The sequence below is a fragment of the Toxotes jaculatrix genome, chromosome 5 (genome assembly GCF_017976425.1).
Source record: "Toxotes jaculatrix isolate fToxJac2 chromosome 5, fToxJac2.pri, whole genome shotgun sequence".
NCBI classification, from domain to species: Eukaryota; Metazoa; Chordata; class Actinopteri; family Toxotidae; genus Toxotes; species Toxotes jaculatrix.
Genome location: NC_054398.1, coordinates 20794398 through 20821361, shown reverse-complemented (window position 1 = coordinate 20821361; position 26964 = coordinate 20794398). Strand labels below are relative to the sequence as shown.

The 26964-nt window shown below is 41.5% G+C and overlaps 1 protein-coding gene across 1 annotated transcript in view; it reads left to right on the top strand.

The window, feature by feature from the left end:
* plxnb2b (plexin b2b) overlaps positions 1-26964 on the top strand; it is a 117901-nt gene that overhangs the window by 61761 nt on the left and 29176 nt on the right. Inside the window, exons 3-15 of the mRNA XM_041037651.1 lie at positions 14181-15310; positions 16060-16248; positions 16356-16481; positions 17544-17644; positions 19692-19818; positions 20734-20893; positions 21323-21434; positions 22495-22606; positions 22980-23081; positions 23844-23939; positions 24595-24682; positions 25363-25544; positions 26445-26593. Of these exons, the coding sequence (XP_040893585.1) occupies positions 14183-15310; positions 16060-16248; positions 16356-16481; positions 17544-17644; positions 19692-19818; positions 20734-20893; positions 21323-21434; positions 22495-22606; positions 22980-23081; positions 23844-23939; positions 24595-24682; positions 25363-25544; positions 26445-26593 (2672 nt within the window). The 5' untranslated portion in view covers positions 14181-14182. The remainder of the gene's footprint in view (positions 1-14180; positions 15311-16059; positions 16249-16355; positions 16482-17543; positions 17645-19691; positions 19819-20733; positions 20894-21322; positions 21435-22494; positions 22607-22979; positions 23082-23843; positions 23940-24594; positions 24683-25362; positions 25545-26444; positions 26594-26964) is intronic.

Sequence of the window (26964 nt, the reverse complement as noted above, 5' to 3'; positions counted from 1 at the left end):
ATAGAGGGGAAAGAAAATCAGCAAGCATTCACATTTGAGAGGCTGGAAACATTTTTTTTTTTTTTAACATTTTTAAAATAAATGATTGATTATCAAAAGAGCTGACAATACATTTTCTGTTGATCAACAGTGCTGATAATGTAATCACATGCCCATATTTCAACAATTAACCTACTGAGTATGTTGCTTTTATAATGTGTAGGAATAAGATCCCAGTTAAACAGTAATTTACCTTTAAGAGTTAAAACTGGAACCCAAACAGTGTTAACGTTATATGTTTGAATGAATTTGTGATTACCATCCCAGGGCGGTCCTCCATTTCTATAGCAAACAACATAATATTGCTAGCGTAATTTACTGATATGTCAATAGGGCTTGTCGTAGGACCACAAGGTAAACCAGTTCAAATGGTCTGTTGTGCTTATAGACTGTACATTTGGAATTGGAAGAGGTCATCACAGTTCAAACGTTAACTTTTTCAGAATGAGCCCATGAACATAATTTTGATGCTAGCTCTACCCTCAGCAGTTAGTAACGCAAAAAAACCCGCAAGCAAAACCTCAGTTGCCCTCTGCTCACTCGCCCCTCAGAGGCCTGACTCAGACCGCCTGCCTCCTGGTCCATCTGAGCTCTGAGAACGCGGAAGTGCAGACTCAACCATCTCGACAGTCAGAGGGGGAGGTTTGGGTACCCACAAGGGCTTGCATTGAATTTCCACAACCAACAAGGAATTTAAAAATAACTCAACTTTGCTGTTTCTCATGCAAAGAGGGAGAGAACCAAGACAGAAGATTGATCGGTGACAGTGCTCTTGCTTTCTTTCAGTCTTTCTCGATACTTTGCTTTTTAAGTTATTTCCTTCTTTGTTTTTTGGGGGGGTTTTTTTTGCAGCCTATTTTGCAGCCTACTGTAAAAAATGTTCTTACTCATATTTCCTCCTTTCTCTCATCCTCTATCCTTCCCCTCTGTCTCCTCTTTCCCCTCTTTTCTCCTCCTCCGTCATCCTGTCTGTCTCGCCATCTCATTTAAGTCAGTGACATTTGATGTGAAGTGGCGCTGGCCCGAGAGCTTACAGCCACTGACTCATAAAAACACACATGCGCATGGAGGACTTGATGTGGAGAGAAAGGTCAGGCCTACTCTCCGAGGGCCTAATCACCCACTCTCATTGAGTGGCTCGCTCACTCAGTCACACTTGATTGAGTGTGTTTGTGTGTGTGTGTGTGAGAAATGTGATCGAGGGTGAGACTTAGTTGATGCATGTAGGCGAGCGAGTGAGAGAGGGATAGATTGTGCCTGGAGAGAGGTGATTGGTGTGTGAAAGTGTTTATCAGAAAATGTGCATTCCTGACTTGTGAACGTATGATTAGCAGATGACCGCTTTGGGTCAGGTGACACATACACACATACAATTGTGCAAACACACACACGCACGCACACACACAATCCTCTTGACCGAACATGTGGTGTAATCAGCGGCCTTGTCAGGGGAACTGTGGTGCCGTAACAGGCTCATTAACTTCCCCCTGAGACTTTTTTAGAGAGTGAATTGGCCAAGATGAGTGGGCCACACTTCTTTCTACCCCCTCTTAATACAGTCTATTCTCGACTTCGTTTTTGCGATAAGTGATTGTGCACGTGTGAGCATGAATGCGTGATGCTTCTCTTTGCCTCAAACCTCCTCCTCTCTCATGTTTCTGTACTTATTCCCTCATTAGTGGACTTTCAGTGCTGCCTATCCTAGCTTAGTTTCGAGCAGCCGCTAGCAGAGCAGAGCCGCATGGATTAAGTATTAAAGAGCCTCAGCTGCTCTGGGGCTCCTGTAGCTCAGCGTTCGGCCACCGAGGCCTGATAATGGTGTTTGTTTAGCCATTAGTCAGGCCCTGCTTAGCAGCTCTCTCCCCTCCGGGTGCCGCAGCACTGATAGATGATGGATGAAGATTGTGAGGGTTGGCGGATGGAGGGATGAGTGTTGTGGAGTGGTTTCGATAGCATCAAGAACATTCGGTGACACCAAGAATGAGTGGTGGAAGTAGTCCTAGTGAATGTGTGTTTGTTATTTTTTGTTTCTTTTTTTTTTTATTAATATTTGTGAGAGACAGAGGAAGTTAGAAGGTTCTCTTGTGTTATGAGTTGAGGTTTTGTATCGAGCCGTAAACACGTTTTATCACAGTCTACCCTTCCTGTGATTAGTTCTCGTCATCCGACTAATTAAAAAGTAGCCCAGTCTATTTCCTTCTGCATGACCAGCGGAAAGTACTCCTTCTCCCTGAAAGCTATTTAATTTTATGAGGTATTTTTTGCAGCTAATTTAGCCATTACCTTTTAAGCTTCAAACGTGACCTTTTCTCCATATGCTGAGGAGAGCTGGCTAATCTTTGGGCCATTACCTGATAGCGGTTAGTCATTACCAAAAGCTGGAATCTTTCTGGGCCTCAGCCGACGCTCGTATCCCCACCATCACAATGCTCAGTCACAATCCACACTCTGACTCATCTTGACAAGTGACAGGCACCTGCCAGCTCGCACAAAGGAGCTATTGAGACTCAGTCAGTAACGTGTGTGTGATTGCCCTCCCTCTGTTTCTGCCTTTCTGTCTCTTGATCATCTGTTATCCCCCCCTGCCTTCTTTCCTGGGGTTACGTCTCTCTCTCTTTCAGCTCTCACAAGTCTGGACAGAACCAGAGAGATTTCATTGTTCACAGCTTGTGCTCTATTCATACATCACCCTTCCTGTGTTTAAAGGAATAGTTCAACATTTTTTGAGATACGCTTATTTGCATTCTTTCCAAGACTGAGATGTGAAGATCAGCATATTTGGACGTTAAATGAAAAATGCATCTACCAAGCTCACTACTTAGCATGTTGTCTCTTGTTTGTTTAAGGCGTACACAAACAGAAATGTTAAAAGAAAAAAACCCAGCAACTTGCGGTTTAGGGGGTGTTACTTGGTGGTACTATTTCTTGACAAACAGCTGTGACTGTGCAGAGCTTCCAGATTTCCAATTTCATGGCAATATGTATGGGTTACCAGGTTTCTAATCTGCTTTTTACAAGTACACATGTGCAGGACAAAGGACTGCAGATGGGGAAAGTAACAGCAGAGCGGCTGGATGAAAGAAAAGATCATTACAGGACTCAGGGAGTGATTTTAAATTATTTCATCTAAAACTTAATCTAACTGAAACTTAAAACAACAGAAAGCAGAAGTCTAAATAAGTTGGTTTCCACTGCTGATCCTTTGACTGTTAAATTCAGACACATTCGTGCTGTGAGGAGAAGCTGTGCACTGTCTGTCCTCTCACTGCATCATCACTCTGCCCCATCATCTATCACTACAGTTTAATGAGGTAAGAAATGCTTCCAAAATAAGAGGTGGGAAAGAAATCTGATTACTCACCTGCTCCATGTACACGATAAGCCAGTTACTACAGTGCATGTGTGTGTTCTCCAATTACCTGAGTAACCTGATTTCTCTAAGTAACCTGGTTCCTTGAGTGCATGTAAAACACTGTAGGAAAAGTTCACAAAGACATAATTATGTGTATTTTGCATGTAGGTGCAAGGCTATTGGAGAAAGCTGCTAATGGAAAAAAGGAACACACATTGACTCTAAACTACAAATTTATTTTAGTTTTTAAGTTTTAATTCTAGTCGGATCTTTGCCAAGTAAAAACTTTTTGACCTTTGACGAAACGTCTGGTGTTTATCGTCACCGTGAGGTTATTAGGTTTGGTACCATGCACAAAAACCAAAACCTGAGCTCACTGATGTGAGCCCAACCCATCCAGGCCAGCCATTAGCAATTATGGACAGGGGGACAAAATTTTCCAAATTGGGCCCCTCAACCACACCCATTCCAGTACTGCCATTAACCTTGTAGTGACACAAATGGAGTCTCCAACAACCATTTCCAAATCCAGTATTGTAGACCCACCCAGGCCATCCTCTGTACATGTATTCCTCCTTTTACCTTAAAACAAAACAGGAGAGAAAAAAATGGAGGACAGAAAAAAAAAGTATATATTTATATAAAGTATAATTGCTTTATAAGGGCATCGCAACAGTGCTTTTGTAACCTTGTTAAGTGAACATGCTAAGTTTTATTTGTCTTTTCATGTTTGTGCACTGATTAAAGATACAGTGTTAATTACCGAGCTTTGTACGTGTTAGGAGCTGTATTTATTTATTTATTTTTTAACATTTGACAGAAGCAAGCTTTCTGTTTCTCCCTGCCTTCAGTGTTTATGCAAAGCTAGGTAAAACATGTTCTGATTCCAGCTCAGCGTTCACGCTCAGACATGAGATTGGTATCGCTCTTCTCAGCTCACTCTTGGAAAGAAAACAAATAGGCATATTTCCCAAAATGTTTATCTATTCTTTCAAGGCTAAAGCTACTTTAAACACTCACTGGTTTCATCTCCTTGTCCACTGTTCATGTGAATTCCTGTAAGAGGGCAGGCGAGCAATCAGTCACCATAAGATCAGTATTCCCCTTGAAACCAAATGAAAGCTGGGCAGTGAGACTAAACCATATTACAAGATACCTTCATGGCTCATTGGCGTTTATGCTGGTGAAGTGAAATCATTATAACCAATAAGGTGTGTAATGGATTCCTTCCCAGCAGTCAGTCTGAATGCCTGACTTCTTAATTGTGGCTGCATGTGTGTTGGAACGTGAGTGCATGCTGTATGTAAGTGGAGGGTGAGTGTGCTCTGGGAGCAGGTTTTGCTTCAGGGTGGTGTATGGATTAGAGAAGCTGCCCTCCAACCAGAGGAATTAAGGATTTAAGTCTCTCCGTGTGTGTGTGAGTAAGCATCCAACCTGCTAAAGTGCCCCTGAGCAAGACACTGAATCATTACCGGCACTTAAAGAAAGAGCCTGAACTCTGACACGGGCAGGAAAAATTCCCTTCAGCAATCAGTTATTGTGCTGAATCCATAAGTTGATTGATAAAGGGAAAAATGATCAAATTTTGATAATCAATCATTTAATCAAACAATCAGTTGTTTCAATCATTCATCAAGCAAAAACTGCCTATTTATGCTGTTACAGGCTCCTCACATTTGAAATTTTATGTAATTGTAAATTACATAACTGTGGATTTGGACTCAGAAAAGCTTATTCTGGATTGTGGAAACTCACAACGGGCATTTCTCTGACTTTATAGACTAAACAATCAATTTGTTTGCATGTCTTGTTGTGCATGTCAGCGGCATTTTTCATATGCAGTTACAGTGTTGGATCTCAGATGCATAACTGGGAGTCAAGTTGATTAGGGAGCTTGTGTACGCATGCCTGCCCCTACAACTGTTTGTGTGCATTAGCAACCGTCTGGATATGGCGGCGATGCTGAAGGAGCCATTGGCTCCTAAAAGTAGCTCCTTTCCGCCAGGCCAGGCCGTTTAATCAGGTTCTCCACATCCGCCAGCTGTGTCCACAAAGCAAACAACCAGGCTGTCCCGCTGGAGAGCAGCAACATCCAGCTGGGGGTGCGGGAGGCCAGTTAGCACTGGGAGATTAGCCCAAGCCCAGACAGAGAGAGGTTGCATTTGTGTGTTTGTTTGAGAGACAAACAGAGATTGAGAGATTACAAGAGACAGTGAGGTCGGCTGCTGAGGAAGGTAAAAGGCGGAGAAGTCTGGTAGTGAGTGTGTCTGTGTGTGTATCTCTGCACAAACATTTAAATGTATTCTCTGCTCAAGTAGTTTATATGTGTGTGGCTGTGGTTTTGCGCTCTCGCTGCTCAAGTGTCCAGCTGGCAGAGGGGAGATAGCAGGAGCCTTGAAAATGGTGACAGAGCGGTAAAGAGACACACAAACAGCCTATCAGTCCTAATGAGGAAAAGTGCTGTGCCTAAAAGGATGGTGTGTGCGTGTGCGCGCGCACCCACGTGCGTGTGTGTGTGCAGGATACGCTCACACACCCCCTGACTCGTGGTCATACATCACGACAAACATACATACACAGGAGGGCAGACACATGTAGACGCACAAGAGAAACACAAGCACGCACACATGAGGATTGGAACACACACACATGCACACAATCTAAAGCAAAGTGAGATTCACACTGTCCGTGGGTCATGGGCCAACTTTAAAGGTGTTAGCATATTTAGGCCAGAGGAGCAGCTGGATCCCACAGAAATGGACCAGGCCCATCAATCCCCTGTCCGTGCCTGGTGCCCTGAATACAGTGGCTGGGCTGGCTGCTTTGGTGTGGTTCTCCCAGTCAGTCAAATTGAAATAAATGAACTGCCAACCCTGACGGCAGGGTAATTGTTCATATGGAAATTGGATTGCCGTAGTCACACCATCCTCCCAGTGCAACTCATGAAACAATTTCACTGTACGGATGGGATAAGAGCGTTTGCATGTCAAAAAAAAGAAGAAAAAAAAATCGAGATGGGAGACATGCAGAGAAAGAAAGAGTTCTCCACACTCTCCCACTTCATGTTTCATCCTTAACAATGCTGCTTGTTCTGCCTATGCTTCCCTTGATGGCAGCGGGAAAATAAAAGAAAGGGATCCACCCCTCATTTCCGGCTCCTTGTATGGCTAACCCATGTTGTCATGTTGCCTTGTATCCACTTTATCAGGCCTTTTCAGCACCCAACATGCTGCAAGAGACATCGGAAGATTTGCTCCAGAGCATTAACCCCTCACTCACCTCTCCTCCCCCCGTGCCCACTCTCCTCCCAGCCCTGAGGCCTCTAGGGACATGCGAGTAATTTAATAGCAGTTCACTTTTATCAGTGCGTAACACTGAGAGCTGCTTCAATGTGAAGACACCGCGTCAGTGTCAGACCCTGGCATCTGTCAAAGCCAGCTCGCCGATAAAGAAAGTGCTGAATATGAATGATCGCGGTATGGGGTGGTATCCTATTATGTTTTCGGGGTAGGGTGTCTGTTTTTTTATTTATTTATTTATTATATCAGTTTCCTTTCAGTATCTGTTTTAATGAGGGAGAGGAGCACTCATGCTGGTTCAAGACTTGCCATGTCAGCAGTTGCGCCAGTGTGTGTGTGATCTACCGACTCGACACACGTTCCACTCCCCTATCATTTTGGCCTCTGTCTTTCCTGATCTCTCGCGCAGACTCGCTTGCACACCTTCTCCCGATGGGTGTTGTCCTAGAAAAGGGGGATGTGGGTGTTGTGTGGCAAGAGGATTGGCCGAGAGGCATGCGGACTGCCATGCTGGGTTTTAGTGCCCCTGTGTCAAAGAAACACAGCGTGGCAGTTCGAAGAGAAGAGTGTCTCTGTGTGGTCGGAATGGGATTACCTTGTCAGCACTTCAAACTGCACTGGTGCACGTATTGGTGCATGCACATGTTTCTCTAAGCCTGTGAATCTGTGTGTGTTTGTGTGCGCACCTGCCATTTTTCAATTATCTTTCATTTTCCTCTGCTGAGAGCTGCTTTTCCTGTCCAGACATGTCCCAACTTGTGGAGGGAGGGTGAAAGAGGTGCTACTGTAGTTGTCAACAAAAGGAGTGTGTGCATGTGTGTGATGACTAGCGAGCAAACAAAGGGAAACACGTTCATGTGCTACTTTCAAGTCTGTGCGTGTAGTACTTCAACAGTTTCTCTTTTGAGGCTTCAGGGAGAGAAGTAAACTAAAGGCGGAAATTCTAACCCACTGAATCGATTTACAACTATGCAGTTTGTTCTTCTTTTTTTTTTTTAGAGCTAAATGATCACAATGTTCTGCACTAATTCTGACATCTTCACTTCCAAAGTGGGTTCAGTCTGCAGCTGGTTAAAGCTGTTGCGTTCAGTGCAATAGTTTAAAAAACTAGACCTGGACAAGGGCTCTTTTAGTACTTCACTCTAATGTATGTATAAAAATACGAAACATCAGAATAGAACGATGGGGATAGAACAATTTCCAGTCTTTGTCCCTGGTGTTTACAAATGCCACACACCTCTATCAAGAGAGAAGCAAGCATTCCAGTTGGACCTTATGCAATAACATATTTGTTTTCTTATTCTAAATCTCTCTATTTTTTTCAGTGAGGTTTTTAACCCCAGAGACTTTTTGTAAATCACTCGTTTCAGCTGGATGAATGCCGTCTGTTTGTGAGGAGGTTTCAGTTTCGCAAGATTTCATCAGTAGCATGATCAGCAGCCTTCTAAACTGCTATATACGGCAGCCTGTTCCAGTATGTTTGTGAGGAGGTTTCATTCTCAAACACGTCAACTGAGTGTAAACTGAAGAATTTCACACCATCAAGCTCTGCTGTCAGAAAAATAGCAGACTAAAACATAACATGAAGCAGCGTCAGTAGTGATATTAGGAAACCCAAAACAAAAACAAACAAAACAAAACTGAAACTATTAATACAGCTGTCAACGATGCGTTCAAAAACATAAAAAGGGAGTCTTTGTGTCTTTAGAAAGCAAAGAAGGCCAGATGGAGACTTGGGGGGATGGGGGGAAACCGAGGGGATGAGACAGTCATGCAGTTGCAAGATGAGAGCCTGTACAGTCTCCCTGTAATAATGTCCCCCTGACAGAGACTTGTAGAAAGACCCTGAGACTTAATAGTGAACTGTAGTCTATATGAATGAACTACACTGTCGAACCAAAATGTACCAATAAAATAAATAATAAAAAAAAAATTAATCATTGAACATCTTGGTTAATTGGCAAACCAAATGATTGTGATATGAGTACCAGATGCATAATTATGTATTTATTTATTTAATTTTTACTTTAGTTGATTAAATCCCACATTTACTCAGATAAAGGCAATACAGTAGTTCTTAAGTGTTTTTCGTCTGTGGAAATGGTAAACTATCTAAACATGACTATCAATAATCTGTAAAAATCTTATTTTAGCTTAATAGTTCAAAAACTACCCACCATACTTGAACCAGAGTTGCCACATCCTTATCAATTCTGTAGCTTCTGCGGTCTTTTAATAAGCTTTTAACAAGGAAGTAACATACGGTTCATCACGGCTGAGCTGGTAGCGGCGCTCTGGTTCCCCTGTGAGGGGAGCTCCACTGCTACAAGATACTGATTCAGTCAGTGAAGATGATTCAGGTTACTCAGTTCAGTTCAGTGTTAAACTGAACAATGTAGTGAGATGCGTGCGGAGGAATTAGTAGAGATTTGTAATTTGTGGTAAGTTCACCCATGACAGTCAGTCAGTTTAAATTCAACAATTGTGTCTTTCACAGAATCCCATTTTTCAGATGTGCCAGCTTCATTAGCACACGATGTGTTTCATTATTATTTATCCCAGGCCATTGGAGGCTTCATTAGCTGCAGGCTGATGCAGCACACAGCCTCTAAATTTAGCAGCTTTTTATTTATTCAGAATAGCCACGTGTTGGATGGTATGCCCAGTTGCCATGTTCTCTCACAGCAGCTTAGAGACATGTTGAGAAAAGAGAGGTAGGCTGGTCTGGGGAGAAATGGGCCTCATTCCACCTGTGTCACCCCCACCAGACGTCTGCTTCTCTTCAGCTCTTTGAAGCCTCTTTAATTCCAGCGTTCAGGATTAAACCCATGAAAAAAGGATGAAAAGTGATAGAGCGACAGAAGGAGACATCCTAGGAGAGAACAGGCTCCTTTGAAATATGTTAAGAATTTCGTTTGCACTGACCCACAATGCAGCATCTGAGGGAAATTTGTGTGACACTTTTCTTTTTTTTCTGATCGTGGGCTGGCTATAGGATTTGCATGAATAGGAAAAGGACTCTTTGAAGTCATGGATGTAAGTGGAACTGGAGTTTTCTCGAACCTAAATGAGGGCCCGAGACAATTGTCCTCGCATTGTAAATCACAGTCACAGAGAAAGTTGCTTTGTCACAGCATGTTTGATTTGGAGTCAAAGGAATCAAGTGATTTTCTGTCATATAAACCACTGACATAATCCACCTTTTGTGAAGTCTCTCTGTGTGGTCTGTATCACGGCAGAGGGAATTGATGGAAATATGGATATTGCAGTTTTTAGAGGACAGCACACAATGAAAGTACATTCAGAGAGGCGGTCACGCTTCAATTACTGTCCATATTTACAATCACCCTCAATATTTAGACAGCATGGTCTTCTTTGTCATGTACAAAAACTGAAAAACTAATTCAGCGGCACTAAGCAAGCAGCTGTTGTTTAATTTCCAATATTTTGTAGATGCACAGATCTACTTCAGGTTTAATTGGCATGTACAGGAACTGCTGATGAAGTTACAAAACACTGGATGTACCCGTCAGGTGTCAAACAGAAAAGAAAAACACATTAAAGGTCATGTTGTATGTCACGTTGCTTGAACTTGTCTAGAACTGTTTAACCATCAACAGACTGACAACAAAGCAGTTTGCAGTGAAGAAACACAGTCCAGCTGTAGACTAAAATCAAATGGCTTAGAAATGTAATAAAATGTCTACACAGTGAGAAGTGATGATCATAAATCTGCATTTATATACTGTCACAACTTTCAGAAACAGAAATCATCACTTAATAAAATGAGTGAAAACATGAGAAAATGGAGATGGAAGGTGATGGAAGGCAGTTATTTTGATACAGGTCAGTGCTATAGACATCTCAGAGTTCACACACACAGTCACTTTGGAAATGTCCAATAATGATAGCAAAAATGACATGTGTCTGTTATCACATAGTTAATGGAGCCTTTTTTTTCTTGAGCTTTTGTCGTTCAGTCGACAGTCATTTGTATTCTAGCTTCTAACGTTTTGCAAGTTGTTGCCAAAAGGCAGCCCTGCCCTAAATACGCCCAGAGTAAGGCTTTGTGAAGCTCACTTTTACAGAGAAAACTTTATTACTCCGAGACTGTGTTCACTTAATTCTGTGATCAGTTTTAAGGCCATTTTTCAGTGTCTCTCTGTGAACATTTTGACGCTTGCCACCACTCTTTGTCAGTGCAGCTTGACTGTGTTTTGCTTATGTTGTCAACATTTTGAGGCAGCGAAAATATTTTGCAGCTTGTGCAGTTTTTGTGACATTTCCTTGAAAAATCAAACATAAAAGTGAGTTATTGTGGCGTCTCTTAAAGCTGACACGTGCTTGTAATTGTCATTCAACTTTGCCGGTGGAAATGTCTTTTTAATAGAAGTTTTGTTACTGTAGAGGTGAAATTATTGTTCACATGAAGTTCCTTTTATTTTGTCCACCCGTTTAGTGTGCATGCAATATCCTCAGGGTTCTTTTAGTCTATTCCTCTTAGTTAAATCTTGACAAAAGACTGCCCCTCCCTCTTAATTAAAGCTGTAAAAACCAACCACACACATTTTTGTCCTGAACAGCACAGACAGGGATTTTATTGCACCATTTCAATTTTAATGGAAATATTTAAGGCTATGAATTGAAAAGGGCACAATACATTTATGCAGTGAAATGGGTTAGGAGGGTGAGAAGGACTGAGGTAGTAAATGGGAAGAAAAATAAAGTCATCAAATCGAGTAGTGAGCACTTGGGTTGCCAGTGAAATTAACAGGGTCCCCCCAGGGCAAATGTCTAATCAGTGGTCTCCCCACTTAGTCCAGTGAGGAAAGGCGGGTTAACAATAAAACATAGCTTTGGCAAACGACTTCCAAGAAGTTTCATCAGGGGTTTTCAATTTGACAAATGTGCCTGTGGACTTGACTGGCAAGGTGAAATAAGAAGGAGGATGCTATTGAGAGTGTGTGAGCTCGGAACCGCATGCAAACATAGATGCACATTTGCTGTGTGGGAAAAAGCTGCTTCAAAGCCACCTGCAGTTCCATATTTACCACCGCCTGGGCAAACAGCAGTGAGCGAGCACTCCACAGACACCTGCTGTTTGCCAGTACATGATGCTGTCTGTATTTTACAGGGATATTGTGTGATCATGTTTCCTGAGACAAAACAGCGTACATCCTGTGCACATTGTGCTTGGAGGTGTTGTTGCAGATAGTGATGGGACTTTGAAAGCAGCCAGATCTTAGGGCTTCGTTCTTTTCTGAGAGCCGTCGCTCTTCTTTCTTTTTAGCTCGATCCTAACAGCAGGGCCAGCCAGATTGACTGACTGGCTGTCTGCCTGTCTTTCGTTGTACTGCGCGCATGTTCTGGGACTGAACTCCCTGGCCAATCACAACCAAGAATCAACCCTGTTTCAATTCATCCTTCCCTTCCCAAATCCATAATAACATTCAGGGGGTATACAACGTAAACTATGTAAGGAAACTTTGAAAATTGTGAAATCAATAGGTGATAATAAGTTGTTAGTGGTAGGACACTGACATGGGAAGCTGAAAAATGTGAACACTTAGACATATCAGGGATCTTTCCAATGCACAACAAAGACTTTACTCAGCGATAAAGTTTTCAGAGCCTAAAGCATCAACTCGACTTGCCGTACCAATGTAAATTTATAAGCTGACCCCCTAACTCTAAATCTAATCTTATACAATTTAATGAAATACTGCATATCCCTAATACATTGTTCAAATGTTGGAGGATTGCAGTCTTTCCATCTAATCAAAATTTGTCATCTAGCCACCAGCATGGCAAAAGACAAAAGACTTCATTGTTTTCTAAAGTAAGATTTTGTGTCACCACAGCATCTAAAACAAGGGAGGCTAATGGTTCTAAGGATTTTTCAGTAGTTTGGAAAGCATATCAAATATCACTTGCTAAAAATGAGACAACTCAGAACAATCCCAAAACATGTCAATTAGAGTGGCTTGATTCTGCTACGGTCACACATGGGGTCTATATTGGATGAGAACTGGGATAATTTGACCTTGGTCCAGTGCTGTCGTTGAAAAATATTAAACTGCATAGCAGTATGTTTCATACATATTCGAAGATGAATATATAATCCCCCTGTCATCTTTGACCCAATGGATTCTGAAATTTCTATACCCAGATCCTCCTCCCATTGGCCTTTAAGGGAGTTAAGACTTTCACATTCTCTCTCATTAATATGTCACCTATCTTTCCCTTTCTGGATGATGTGATGTCATTGATTGAGTCTCGGGACTGTGAAGGGAATTGAGTGATATTTGAAGATATGAAGCTGCGAATTTGTAAATATCTTAAGAAGTGTGACCTGGAGATATTGAATTTCTGTACAGTCTGCTCAAAAGAGGCAAATAAGCCATTTGTGAACATGTCTTTACATCAACAGACCCCATGATTGAGCTTGGCACTGAATAAAGCCTCTGTCAATGATGGCAGGAATGTATGGTTCTTTACAATGGGAGCGAGCACTGAGAATTTACAGATCTCACGGGATTGTCTGAATTGTTTCCATATTTTCAAAGAATGAATAAGAACTGGGTTAGGTACCAGGCTCTGAATATGACAGGTTAGAGCATAATAAGGTGAATAATGAGGTGTTCTTTGCATATATGTGAATTCATGTTGTTCCAAATGAAGGAAAAAAGCTTTCTATCGAGGGAAATGAAAAATGTTTTAGTTAAGACGACTGCTATATACTGAAACATATATAGAAGCTTGAGCAATATGTTCGTCTTTATAGTGATAATTCTACCTGTCAGAGATAAAGGTAACAGATCCCAAAGATCAGTATCCTCCTTATAACAGGACTGGAGAGGGGGGAAGATCTAAGCTTTTAAAAGGCTTTTATTGTGTCATGGTTTGAGATCTAGCTCTCGGCCTTAATCCTTCTTTGCCCCCACTCAGAGCAGTTTTATTTTTCACCAGTGATCGGTTCTGATATTACGCCAATTAAATCCAGAATAACGTGTCCTTTATGGGACTGGAACAGAGAGTTGAGTCATACACAAACAGCTGCGTGATGCATTGTCAGTTTGAGGCAGTTTTTGTAAAATAATTTTACCCTGATACCCTAAGCTCTAAGAAAACGTGTCTTGTACATTCAGTGAAGCATCCTCTTTAAGTGAATAGTTTGACTTTTTGGGAAGTATGTTTTTTCACTTTCTCACGAGAATTTGATGGGAAGATCCATATCACTCTCATATCTGTACGGTTATATATGAGCCAGATGCTGCTTAGCTTAGCAGAAAGACTGGAAAAGCGGGGAGACAGCTAGCCTGGCTCTGTTTAAAAGCAACAAAACCCATCTACTAGTACCTCTAAAGCTCACGTTATATCTTAGTATCTACTCTCTTTTGAAGTCTTGTGTTGCCGATAGCTAATTTACATTTATATGTGCAATTAACTTCACTGATAATAAAACACCTCTCCCTTTTTGTTCCCTCCAGAGATGGCAAGCTGGGTCTCCCTTCTCCTGTTCCTCTTCTGCCAGTCAATCTCACGAGCCCAGGAGGACAGCAGCAACACCCCCACTCTGGAGTTCCCCTCTGAGACCCCCATCAACAATGTGGTCCAGGACCCTCTTACTGGTCGCATTTACCTTGGGGCGGTCAACACCATCTTCCAGCTGGGGCCATCACTCCACCTGGAGGCTCGTGCCGAGACAGGCCCCAAAGAGGACGCCCGGATGTGTACGCCTCCTGCTTCAGCCTGCCAGGACACAAAACTCATGCCCAATCTTAACAAGCTTCTGCTGGTCCACCCATCCAACGGCTCACTTATAGTCTGCGGCAGCCGCTACCGAGGCATCTGCTCTCTCCTTAACTTGACCAACGTGGAGCAGCAGCTGTATTACAGTGACAGTAAAGGAGAGAGGACTTACGTGGCTAGCATAGAGGATAATGTGAATGTGGTGGGCGTCATGTCCACCTTCTCAAAAGATGGACACAATTTCAGTGTGTTTCTTGTTGGGAAGGGCTATGGGAGCCTGGACAGTACAAAACTCATTAGCACACGCATCCTTCAGGACTTCAGGGACTGGGTCGTGTTTGAGAGCATCATTGAGGCATCTACGGTACAGACAACGCCATTTGTTCCCAAGTACTTGCATGACTTCCGCCATGCCTTCAAAGAGGATGGGTTTGTTTATTTCCTCTTCTCGCGGACACTCGATGGTACGGATAATAAAAACCTGACCTTTGTGTCTCGTCTTTGCGAAGACGACCATCACTACTATTCCCACACAGAGCTCCAGTTAAACTGTGGTCCAGATAACCGATACAACAAAGTCCAAGCTGCATATGTGGCTTCTCCAGGAAAAGAGCTGGCGCGGGTCATGACTGAATTAGGTTTTTATGGGAAGGTCGTCCCCTGGAGCAAAGTTCTGTTCATGGTGGCGAGTCCAGATGACGATGACAGTGACTCAGCCCTTTGCATGTACCCGCTCAACTCCATCAATGAGCGGCTGGCAGATATCATCCGTGCTTGCTACACTGAATCGGGTAAAATTTCTGGGTTTCCTGCTGTGGACATCCCCTACTCATCTAAAACGGATGAATTCTGCATGTCAAAAATTGCAGTAAGTGCTTCTTTTGTGTCAACTAATTGAGGTTTAAAAAAAAAACCAAACGTTTAATAATAATAAATAATAAATGTGAGAGTGAGATATGTTTAGAGGAATTTCCTGCTTTCTTGCTACAATCAATAATGCACAGATGTGTCACTGTTTACTTTTGTGTCTCAGTGTTCACTTTGTTCTGCATATCCTTTGTATTGTTCTGTCTAAATCTCTTTATTCTGCCTCACGCATTTTCCCTTCTTCCATGTCTCTTTTCCCCAATTCCCTCAACTCATCCAGAATAACACTATAAAGAACTGGTAGGAAAATAGCGGCCCATGGGCCAAATCTATCGCAGATCTGCTGTGATAGATTTGGCCAATTTGACCAGAACAGATTTGTTTCTCAAAGCTGTCACTCCAACAGAAATGGCGTGCTGATAACACTTTTTTCCAAGGCTACAGCAGTACATCAGTACATTCAATCAAACTTTAATGAAGCAGGCCCTTGTTCATCATGTGTGAATATCCTATCAATTAAATCTCTCATTTTGTAAACCTATTGAAAACATTCAGACCTGCATTTCCACTACATCTGTAAAATGCTGGCCTTCAGTGAACAATGGTGAAAACACTGGCCTGTGGTTAAACCTCTAATTGCTGGCACCTTGCATGTAACTGTTTTAGCAGAACACCTGATTCCCACATATTCCCTACTCTTATTGCGCACACTGTGCAATCACTCATTTATTCTTTGTTTTCTCTTTGCAGAAGGATACGTTGGAAAACTTCAAGTGTGGTGCAGACTTTCTGCCTTCCCCCCTGGCCAGCAAGCCGAGATTCGCCTTAAAGGTAGATCCAGTGTTGACCAAGTCTGGCCTTCTGACCGCTGTGGCTGTCGCTGTGGAGAATGATCACACCGTTGCCTTCCTGGGGAACAACCAGGGAGAGGTCTTCAAGGTGGAGTTGTCTTCTCATCTTTTGCTCCTCTTTACTTTTTCCTTTAAATTTTTATCTGAGGGAAGGAGGACTGGGGGAAATAAACCTCATATCTGTTTTCTGTCCAGGTACACCTGAACGCTGAGCCATATGTGTACAGTAAGACTCCTGGCGACACCATTGGAGAGAAGGTCAACAAGAATTTATTCTTTGACCTCAGTCACAGCCACCTCTACATTACCACTGAGAAAAAGGTGTGTATGTCAGGGGTGTTTTTACTAACACATTTGATACATAACGTGTCCACAGAGGATGCATTCAGGCACAGCACAGTGTGTACGTCACCTGTGTTTTTGCAGCACTAAGAACCGAAAGCACAATCTCTGTTGTTAAATACAACAGAAAAAAATAGACTTGAAGCCTCATACACCACCTTTGCAGACAGCTGTATTGATTAAAATAGAAGAGTATCTCTTCCATCAGATATCCGTTGAGACGGATGCCTGAAAAATGCAACCGGAACGCATCCTGTGAAGACATGGCATAACAGTTGGTTCTCATTAGGTCCTCTCTGTTATTTAGAGTTTCATCTCAGTGACACAGGAAAAGATTATTAGTCACATACTGTCTGATTAGTTTTTACCACAGAGGAAGTGGATATGGTTCCATCTGTCTTGCAATCAAAAGCTGAACATGTTTTCATGGAGAACACAACTAGAAGACATAATTTGATATATTACATTATTGAGCTATTTTAAGTTGATTGTACCACATGTAGCCTGGTAATAATTCTGAACTGCAATTCAGTCTGTTTGAATCACTGTACGATTCGGACATGCAGGCAGTGATTCAGGGGTCTTGAACGAGGCTAGATCATGTGAGAGAAAAGTTCAAATCCTGCCTACTCTCACCTGGCCAATCGCTGTGCTTTAAGTGGGTGTAGATGTCAGATCATCAGTTTTGGAAAGTCACAAAAAGGGCTGGACACAGCCCTCCCGACGTCAGAGAAGTATGTTCTGAAGAAGCATGCGAACACCATAAAGCAGTGTCAGAAGAACTCAAGGACACGTACAAAGTAAATGTACCTAGTTACTTTCCATACCTGGATGCAATAAACATTTTTGTTAGATGGATTGAATTGTTTAAGTGATTAAATGTGGGCAGCAGACATGAGGGACCATATGCTGCGACAGGACTTGTTTTATTCTCACTCTGCAACAAACCAAGGCACATTTCCATTTAAAATGCCTCATATTTTGTGCTGTGTCTCCTCTGAGGTGCACTGTTAGATCATATTTCATGTTGTAATGCTCCAGATCACCAAGGTGCCAGTGCAGACGTGCCTCCAAAAGAAAGACTGCCAATCATGCGTGGAGCTGAGGGACCCTTACTGTGGCTGGTGTGTCCTGGAGGGCAGGTGAGGACCACAAGCACACATTCATGCATGCACATACAAAAGCACGCACACAGTGTCAGACTAACACAAACACCCACACGTGCAATTCCATCTGTAAAACACAGCGGGGTATTTGTTCAGTGTTTTATTGCAGACACTTTTAGTACCCCCTGGTGTTTATATTCCATCTCCTGTTGTCCGTGCAGCCGTAAGGAATTAAAGCTGTTTGTCAGCCTCATGCAGCGATGGCAGTCTGTGCAATTTACTCTCATCAGCCTATATTTATCAGGGTCTGGAGGGTAGAGGGGGCAGAATGTGTCACGTATATTACTGGGATGTGATCAGGAACAGGAAATAAGCAGAAAAACAGTTGTGTCCCTCTAGAAGTTGTTGCTACGCTGCTATTTAGCACTAGAGTTGCAATAATAACTTGATCGATCGATTAGTCGACTGACCGAAAATTAATAATTTTGATAATCATTTAACCCTGTGAGCCCGTACGTATCATATATGATACCCACATTTCTGGGACTCATTGCATCACCATCAAGCATAAACTTTGCATTTAACCCTTTTAGATGAACTCTTATGCTCGTATACTAACTCCTGGTGGACACTCCTCACTTTCCAAATGTTTTGACATGTGTTTTTTCTTTCTTTCAAAATGGCTGCCTCGCACTAGCACACATTTGTGTTTCTCAGGGTCAAGAAAGTTGATCATTTCATGGTTTATGGTGAGAATTTCTTTGAAACACTTACAATATTTTTTAAATGAATAGTTAGTTTGTCCTTAAAACGTTGTATTACTCAGTTTTATAATTACAGTTAGTAGTTATATCGAGCAGAAAATCGGTGTATAAAATATAAAATATACTTAGAATTTATTTTTTTAATTATTTTTTTTTACATTTTGTCAAAGGGACAAATAAAGAGTTCATATCTGAAAAATTAGAATTTTCTGACCATTCTTTCATAGTTCAGGTCTCACAGGGTTAACTTTTAAGCAAAACACTTGATGGTTACAGATTCTTGAATGTGATATTCCTGTTTTTCTTTGTCTTGCATTATAGTAATCTGAAAATCATGTACTTTTTAGTTAGAGAACACATTTGATGACAACACATTTGGGCTCTAGGACACTGTGAAGGACATTTTTCTTTGTTTTCTGATGTTTCATGGATAAGAGGAGTAATGGACAAGTCAAGAAAATAATTGTTAGATTGATCCATAACGAAAATAGTCATTAGCTGAAGCTGTACTTAGCTTGTTTGCTTTTCTCTCTTCACCTTCACCTCTTGAAAACAATTTAATCCATATTATTTTCCACAAAATTAAATTATTAAATTGAGGGGTCCTGTTTGTGTGCACATTATCAAGACGTGGCAAGACAAGAGTTGCATAATATTGTAGTCCCCTTCTGGTGTGTATTTTGGTTTTGTGTGTTTCACCTGACTGATGATGACAAAAACGATATGAAATTTGAACTAACCTGTTACTATATTAGATTATGTATTATATGTATTATGAGTTCTATTTTTCTCCTTTTCCAGAGCAATATACCGTAATTATTAAAGTATGTTACATTATTTTATTTCAAATTTTATTGCAAATTGTCAAATGTCTCAGCTGATAAATATTTTCATTACTGATTAATCTGGCAGTTATTTTTGTGATTAAACAATATCGATTGTCATTTAATGTATAAAATGTCAGAAAAGTGAAAAATGCCTATCATGCATAGCACAAGGGAATGTTTTGCATGTTTGCTTAAAAAATGACCCAAATGACTAATCCATTATAAAAATAGTTGCTTTTAGTTTTAAACTATTGCCACTTTCATGCTGCAAAACCAGCTTCCGATGAGGCTGTTTAATGTTTTACATATCCATACAAAACATTATTTTGAAAATCTGCACAGACACTGCTTTAAGTCATTTGGGCATGGAGTTGTTATTCACAACAGCACATCGAAAGAGTCCATAGGCTTTGTTTGTTTTTGAGGCCTTCTGAAAGCGTTTAGGGGATGTGGAGCAGAGACTTATGGGAGTTGTTCATCCTTCGTCTGAAGGTGTACCAGGAGGTCTGAGTGCCGACGGGCAGAGGAGAAGAATGGCTGGCTGTGGAGCCCTAAGCAGCAGTGTGTCAAGATTGTCTCCTTCTATCCCCCGAACCTTTCCTGTAAAAAGACTCAGAAGGTACAGCGCTGCCTCTCTTCTCAGTCATTCTCGCTCTCTCTCTCACTTTGTTCTCTGCACCTCTTTCTGTCTCTCTCGCTCTGCAATACACAACCCCACTTACATGCACATCACACAAACATGCACAGCCTGTGTAATAAACACTTTCCATTGTGAATCAGAGACCTGGGCTCTAGGTCTTCCTACTCTGTATTGATCCATCCAAAAAACTCCAAACTGGCTTATTATAACTGACCTGGTTGATTGTGCTCACAGCCTGAAGATGGAGAGCCTCTCTTATGCGCTACCTCTCTCAAGTTGTTTTTTTCATGCCTCCCCTTTCTGACTACTTTTCTGTCCCTCCCTTTCTGACTCACACGTTTATTTCCATCAACAGCACCTCTCCTCCTTTCTCATTCTCAATCAGTCTCCAGCCTTTCAGTTTGTTGAGTTCATAGAAGTTGTTGTAACTATCCCTTACAATGATCAGCGCTCCCCTGATTTCTTGAGTGGGGGTAGGGGTAATCGCTTCATTGGGTCATCAGATGTGCACTCTCCTTCACTGGTGTTTCATTGATAAGCCCACAAACCTTCCAGAGGTGTCGTGGGCAATCGACGGCAGCATCTGGTGTCCCAGGTGTGCCCCCCTCTGCTTTTACCCCTCCCCCTTACCTGTAAGTTAACCAATTACTCGATCCCTGAAAACCGCCTTTTTTGCATTAAATTTACATGATTTTTCAAGAGGAAGCTGCTCCTCTGTCGTAACTTGGCAGTTACACTGAGGTGTCTGATTTATACACCAACCAAGAAGAAAGAAATGAGTTTAATGTTAACAAATATTATTCAGCAAAACTTGTCATAAAGATTAATGCTTTCAGTCAAGAAGTCACCGGTGTCAGCAGTTTACACTGTTCTGCATATTTTTCTTCTGTCCAGGTTAAGATCAACATCCCCTCCCTGCCTGCCATCGGACCGTCTGACCGTCTGCACTGCACCATTGAGTCTTCCCATAGTGAAGGCACCATGTCTGACTCCAGTCAGGTCTCCTGTGATCTGCCCCGCCCCTCACTTATACCACAGACACCTGAGAACCAAGGTATTTCCTCTATAATTAACTTGCCCTCTTCTAATGCATCATCCTTGAAGGCAAATGTCTGCTGTTCTCCATTATAACTATTGGGGATATTGGTTGCTCTGGAATGGGTACTTGAAGCTGACAGAATACTCCTTAACAAGTTAATTCAGTGATTATTCTATCTTTTTTAATGAATACATTAATACATAATTAGTATAAAGATATGTCAGATCATATCAAATTATTTGATCGGTCATGTCTTGTCTGCCAGAGTGTCCTTCCTGTGTTGTTTTGTCTTCAAATGCACAAATGACATCTTATAAAGAACTGGATGTCATGGATATTCAAATTCCTTTCCAAAGACGCCATCCTCCATCCATAAACGTGTAACCGGTATCCCCCGAACTGCCAGTGCAGCACATTTTAATCCTCCCTTTGTTGTACCCTCAGACTTTGTGGCTGTGGCCATCAAGATTTTTGTCAACGAGACAGTGCAGCTGGCCATGAGAGAGTTCAAGTTCTACAACTGTGCTGCCACAGTGAGAAAATCTGAAAACACACCGTAAGTCAGACTCATTTTTGTATATATATATACATATATCTCAAATTTCTTTTTTTCCTTTTATCTCTGGCACATAACAGTACAGTGTATCACTTTGTGAGACATTTCTTGTTGTTTACAATACCTGTAACATCAGTGGTATAAGCCAAAACAAAAAAAATGCAAAATAGATAAAATAAATATAAGAAAAATTCTGATAATAATACAACTAGGAAGAATATCCATGCAGCATATATTAATTACTATCAGGGACCAACATTGATAGTACAGGCTTATCAGTCAGTGTGATATAATTCCAAAAAAGATCCAAAAACTGATTCCCTGTTCTTGTTTCTGTTATTCATCCTTTCAAGCATACACTCATATTAAGCTGGTGTTTGCCCATTCTTTTAATTCTGGGGATTTGGGTGTTTTCCAGTGTCTAAGTATTGTCCTAGCAGCCGCTGTGATGCCCACCATGATAACCGAAAATTCTCCAATGAGTCAGGCTCTTAATCTATCAGTTCTGCTCCGTCACTCACTGAAAATACACAGTGACACTGAACACAGCATCAACTGACAACCTTGATGTAAATGTATCACCATGCATGAACAGATGAGAGATCAAGGCTCTGTTTGTAAATTGTGATGCATGGTAGTTTTCAATGCACCTCTTGCATTTTCTCTCCTCCTTTTATTACCGAGCTGAGGAAATTGCCTCAGTTTCCTTTTCATTAATCAAAAAATGAAAGTCGATCTTTCCATTTTTTTCCCCTCCTTATTTTTTTTTTTCCTTCATTTCTTTCATGCCGAGGAATGTGTGATGAACGAGCTTTGCTTATGTGAAGTTGCAGAGATCCATTTCGTTGTCAGCAGCATGGATTTTTGTGCCGGACGTTCTTTGATGAGTTTGCATGTTTTAGATTTTTGTTTGTGTGTGCTTTTGTGTGTGTGTGTGTGTGTGTGTGTGTGTGTGTGTGTGTGTGTGTGAGTGTGAGTGTGCGCGCGCGCTCCTGCATAATTCATGTGTGAAAGTATTTTCTTATGTTTGTTTATGTGTCTTTCCTGCCTGTATTTTCAGTTGCATGTCATGTGTGGCCAGTCAGTGGGGCTGCCAGTGGAACACAGCAGACCACACCTGCAGCGACATGGACGAGAGTGTGGTGGGTCCCCAGATCATCAAGCCCCGTCAGGTTAGTTATCTCAAGGTTAAACACATCAGTGGCAGGTCAAAGACTCTTCAGTCTGATTGTATGTGTGTGATAAATGTTTGAAAAAGTACAGCAGAAGTTTAGTAAGACACGTCTAATCACCACGCGTGACGCACCGCCTGAGCGATCCAAATTCCTCCCGAAAATTAATAAAAAACTCAAATCCTGGTATCAGCTGCCACCATCTTGCGTGACAAATGTTGTAGGGTGGAGGATATCAATTTACAAGTCAGCAGATGTTGCAGCGATACACTTATCTGTTGCTGCAGATGAGGGTGTCTGTTAAGTGGCTGGCATATTTAAAATGCAAATGATTGAAAGTGTGAGTATCTGATTTGTTTTGATGCTTTCTCAGGGAGCGAAGTGTCCTCAGTTTGAGAATCCGGATCCTGTGCTGATTCCCGTGGGCTACAAGACTCGAATCAGCTTCGAGGGGATCAATTTGGACCGCTACCAGGTAAAGTGGTACAGGCACAGAATTTGAAGCATTTCTGGAAATCCTTTCAGCTCTTTTAAAGACTTCTTGAGTTTGGAATTAGGAGCACACACAGTGAACTGACTGGTCAAAATTTTTAACCAGTGCATAAAGTGATATTCCTGTCTCATTTAAAGAATTACCCACACACTGACACAAATAGGCTCTTCAGATGCAAAAATAATGTGTTTATTACATGTGCAACAGCTGACAATGTCAGAGTCACAGAACCATTGCCAATGCGACTTCCAGACTATGTTGTTCAAGAGATATAAATAAGCTTTCAGACAAACAGCTCTCTGGATTTTTCTTGTCTTTTCATATAGAAAGTCAGTTTACATTCTGATCTAAGTAGTTTTTGATTGAAGTCACCACTGCTGCAAGCTTTTGTAATCCATTGGGTGGCACAGGATGAAAGTGTGACTCTTTAAAATGTCTTTCAGCAGATAACTTCATGTCATTTCAGTGTTATGACACCTTTGTGTTCTGAAACACGTGTCCTGGCACATTAAAATGTGCAGGTTTAGACAAGACTTAATAATTACAATACTTACTGGTACTTGTTTTCTCACATGCCATATGGTTGTGACAAGGAAAGATCATCCTATCTAAACCTCTCCAGGTGGGAACAGAGGTTCCCGGTAAAGTCTTCATACACAAGATAGTCTTTCACATTTCCTGCTCTGTAAATTGCTACATAAATTATTACACTGTGCTTCTTGTTTTATTTGTCTGGTTCTCCAGGGTCATGTTTTCACCATCGGCACTGAGCTGATGAGAAACGTGGAGGAAGAAGTCAATTTTGAGGACGGACCGTTCTATACCTTCAGCGGCTTCAATGTAAGTACGGCTGTTAGTTGCTTAACACTTGTCTTGCCACTTGATACTTGACTGTGTCTCTGCGTTCATGCTGAACTGCTGATTTACTTCCTTTACTGAGCTTGTTCAGATAGTGTCTGGCCAATTTGCCCTCCACTCAACACAGGTCCTTGAACTATGGTTAATTTGTGGACTTGATTATCAAAGTGCAATTTAGAACAGCTCTGCAATAGTGAAATACACTGTAGAGTACCACTTGATTTCAGTTTTTCTGTGCCGAAAAAGTCCACATGCACACTTCCTATGTATGTACAGCCAACTTTATGTTTCAGACTTATAAATCCAATCACTCTTTAGCTGGTTTTCACATTCCCTTTGATATTCTATAGCTCCCTCTAATGGACAGACTGCCCTCACTGGAGTTATTTTAGCTCCATCTCCACATTGTGAATTCTGTGATTGGGAAGCTCAAACAGTGCCTAGCCCCCAGCTATGTTCTTTTCCAACATTGATTTCTTCAGCTGAAAATCTGCCAGACTGGGTATAATTTTTTTTTCTTTCTTTTTTTTCCCTTTGGCATGAGGGAGCAGCAGCCCACACTGTTTGCTGAGAAGAGCTTAAGTGCCATTAATCACTTGATTCTGTATTAATAATTCATTTTCTTCTAATTTCTTAGTTTTCCTACGATAAGTCACCAGAGACCAATGTTCTTTTCTACGTGAAGGACAAGGAGTCAGGCAAGAAGATGGACAGCACGCTGAATGGTATGCTGTCACATTTTAATGTGGAGATCTTATTTATAATGCCTTGTGTGTACAATGTGTGTGTGGACCCAGTGTGGGGGCTCCATTAGCAGCTACCTTTATTCTACAATTGAAAAATAATCAGCAAATTAATTGAAAAATTAAAAGTACATTTTGACAGAACGTCAAGGATTCAGAGGCGTTCATAACAACAGAGTTATCAGATATGAACATAGACATCTCATCATTCATTTAGGATAACACACATTTCACATTATTATAATACATACCAGGGCATAGGTTTTGCTTCAGAAGTGGGCTGGGGTCGGGAGGGGGGTGGGGGGGGGGGGGGGGGGGGGGGGGGGGGGGGGTTTATAGCGTTATCATGCTTTTCATAATAACTGTACTATAACAAAAAATCATGTGGAAACCTCTGTTATTACTACACTAATGTTAGTGCAGTAAAATAATGTTTAGTATGCTCAATAGATACCTAATACTTTATCATAGATAAAGTTGTTTGCATCTTTCTACTGTGTGTACTGTGTGTTGTTGTCTTATCTTTGACTGATTCTAGCATGTTTTTAGGACTTTAAGTAACAAGAGGCAACAGATTATTTTCTTTCCTGGAAAGTGAGAAAAATGGTGTAAAAATAGGATTTGAACAGTTTGTTTTTTTCCTCTCACTACCTCTCATATAGTCACCCTGTACAACTGCTCCATGGGGAGGGAGGACTGCAGTCTCTGTAAGAACGCCGACCCAAAGTACAGGTGTGTGTGGTGCGCCAAGCAGAAGGCATGTGTGTATGAGAAGCTGTGCAATACACACCAAGGCTCCGAGGATCCCTACAACATTGAATGCCCCGACCCCCAGATTACTGATGTGAGTATTCACAGTGTTTTCATCTCTTTGTGTTGATCCTTCAACTGGAAACAGTTGTTGCTTTAAAGTCTTGTGATTAACAGTGAAAAGCATTGATTTTGGTGATTGGATCGAAGCACTTTAATGGTGAAATTTTTTCTCCTCTTTTTGTTGATGGACGAATTGAAAGTCTGTTTCTCCTTGAGGGCGTGTTGAGCTGATCTGCAGCACATTTAGAGCGGATCGATTCTTTCTTTGCTCACTTAATTGTTGGTGCCTCATTGTCATTGACAAAAATCCATGAGTAATTGTGTTGATATCAATGTGACAGAGGTTATGACCGTACATTCTCCAGCCTGACCAATACATTGGCAGGTCAATATTACTGGCGTATATGTGTGTGTATAAATACACACACACATCTTAGCTGGGCTGCTCTGTTGTAGTCCTTGATGCATGGAAAGGAGAGTCCGCCCTTATCTTTAGATAATTGTAGGGTCCTATATTTAATCCGTGGCCTCTTACTGATCCACACAGATCATCCTGTGCCATTGTTTCATTCCCTCCTAAAGGGAGAAAACTGCAACAGGAAGTGAATAAAATAAGTATAGAAGCCAGAGACAGTACATTAAGTTTTATCACTTTAATTCGGTTTGAGATGTCTAGTGGCAACGCAGTCTGTCTGTCAAGGTCTGCTTTAAGTGTCTGAGTAACAGGACCATAGTTACTTTGACATATTTTTTTATTCTTTTACTGTTTTATTTTGATATATGCTTTTTGGAATACAAACTCACAGATAATTGATAGCAGGGGAGTCCCATTTGAATCCCATTCACAAATCAGCATTTGGTGTGAAGCTATCAAATCCCTTCTTTCTGTAAACACCCACCCCACCCCCACCCACTGTATCTTCCCATCCAGATCATCCCTCGTTTCGGACCCCTGCGGGGAGGCATCTCCATCACCATTCGTGGCTCCAACCTTGGCATCCACAAGGAAGATATTAAAAGCATTACCGTGGTCGGAGAACCCTGTATCCATCAGGAGGAGAAGTACTCTGTCTCCACGAGGTAATAATCACATGCCTTGATGTATTTATGCAAATATATGAGCAGCAGCACACACACACTGTCTTTTTATTGTATTATGCTGCTCAAACTGTGCATAGACAGGTTTTATCCGAAGTCTTTTTTTTTGTGAAGTTTTGGATTTGTTATCAGCCAAGGAGTGCTTTGCCTTTCCTTGAGGTAACCTGGGTGTATATTTTAATTAGCTCATTATACCACAGCATTGATCTTAGAGTCTCCTGACGCAGGTTGATTCAGAAACAGAATCACTCTTTTAAAAGGGGGACAACAGTGGAGAAAATGTATTCAGATCGTTTTTTTCAAGAAGTGCCAACAGAGCAACACAAACAATACACGTAAAAGTCTATCATTCA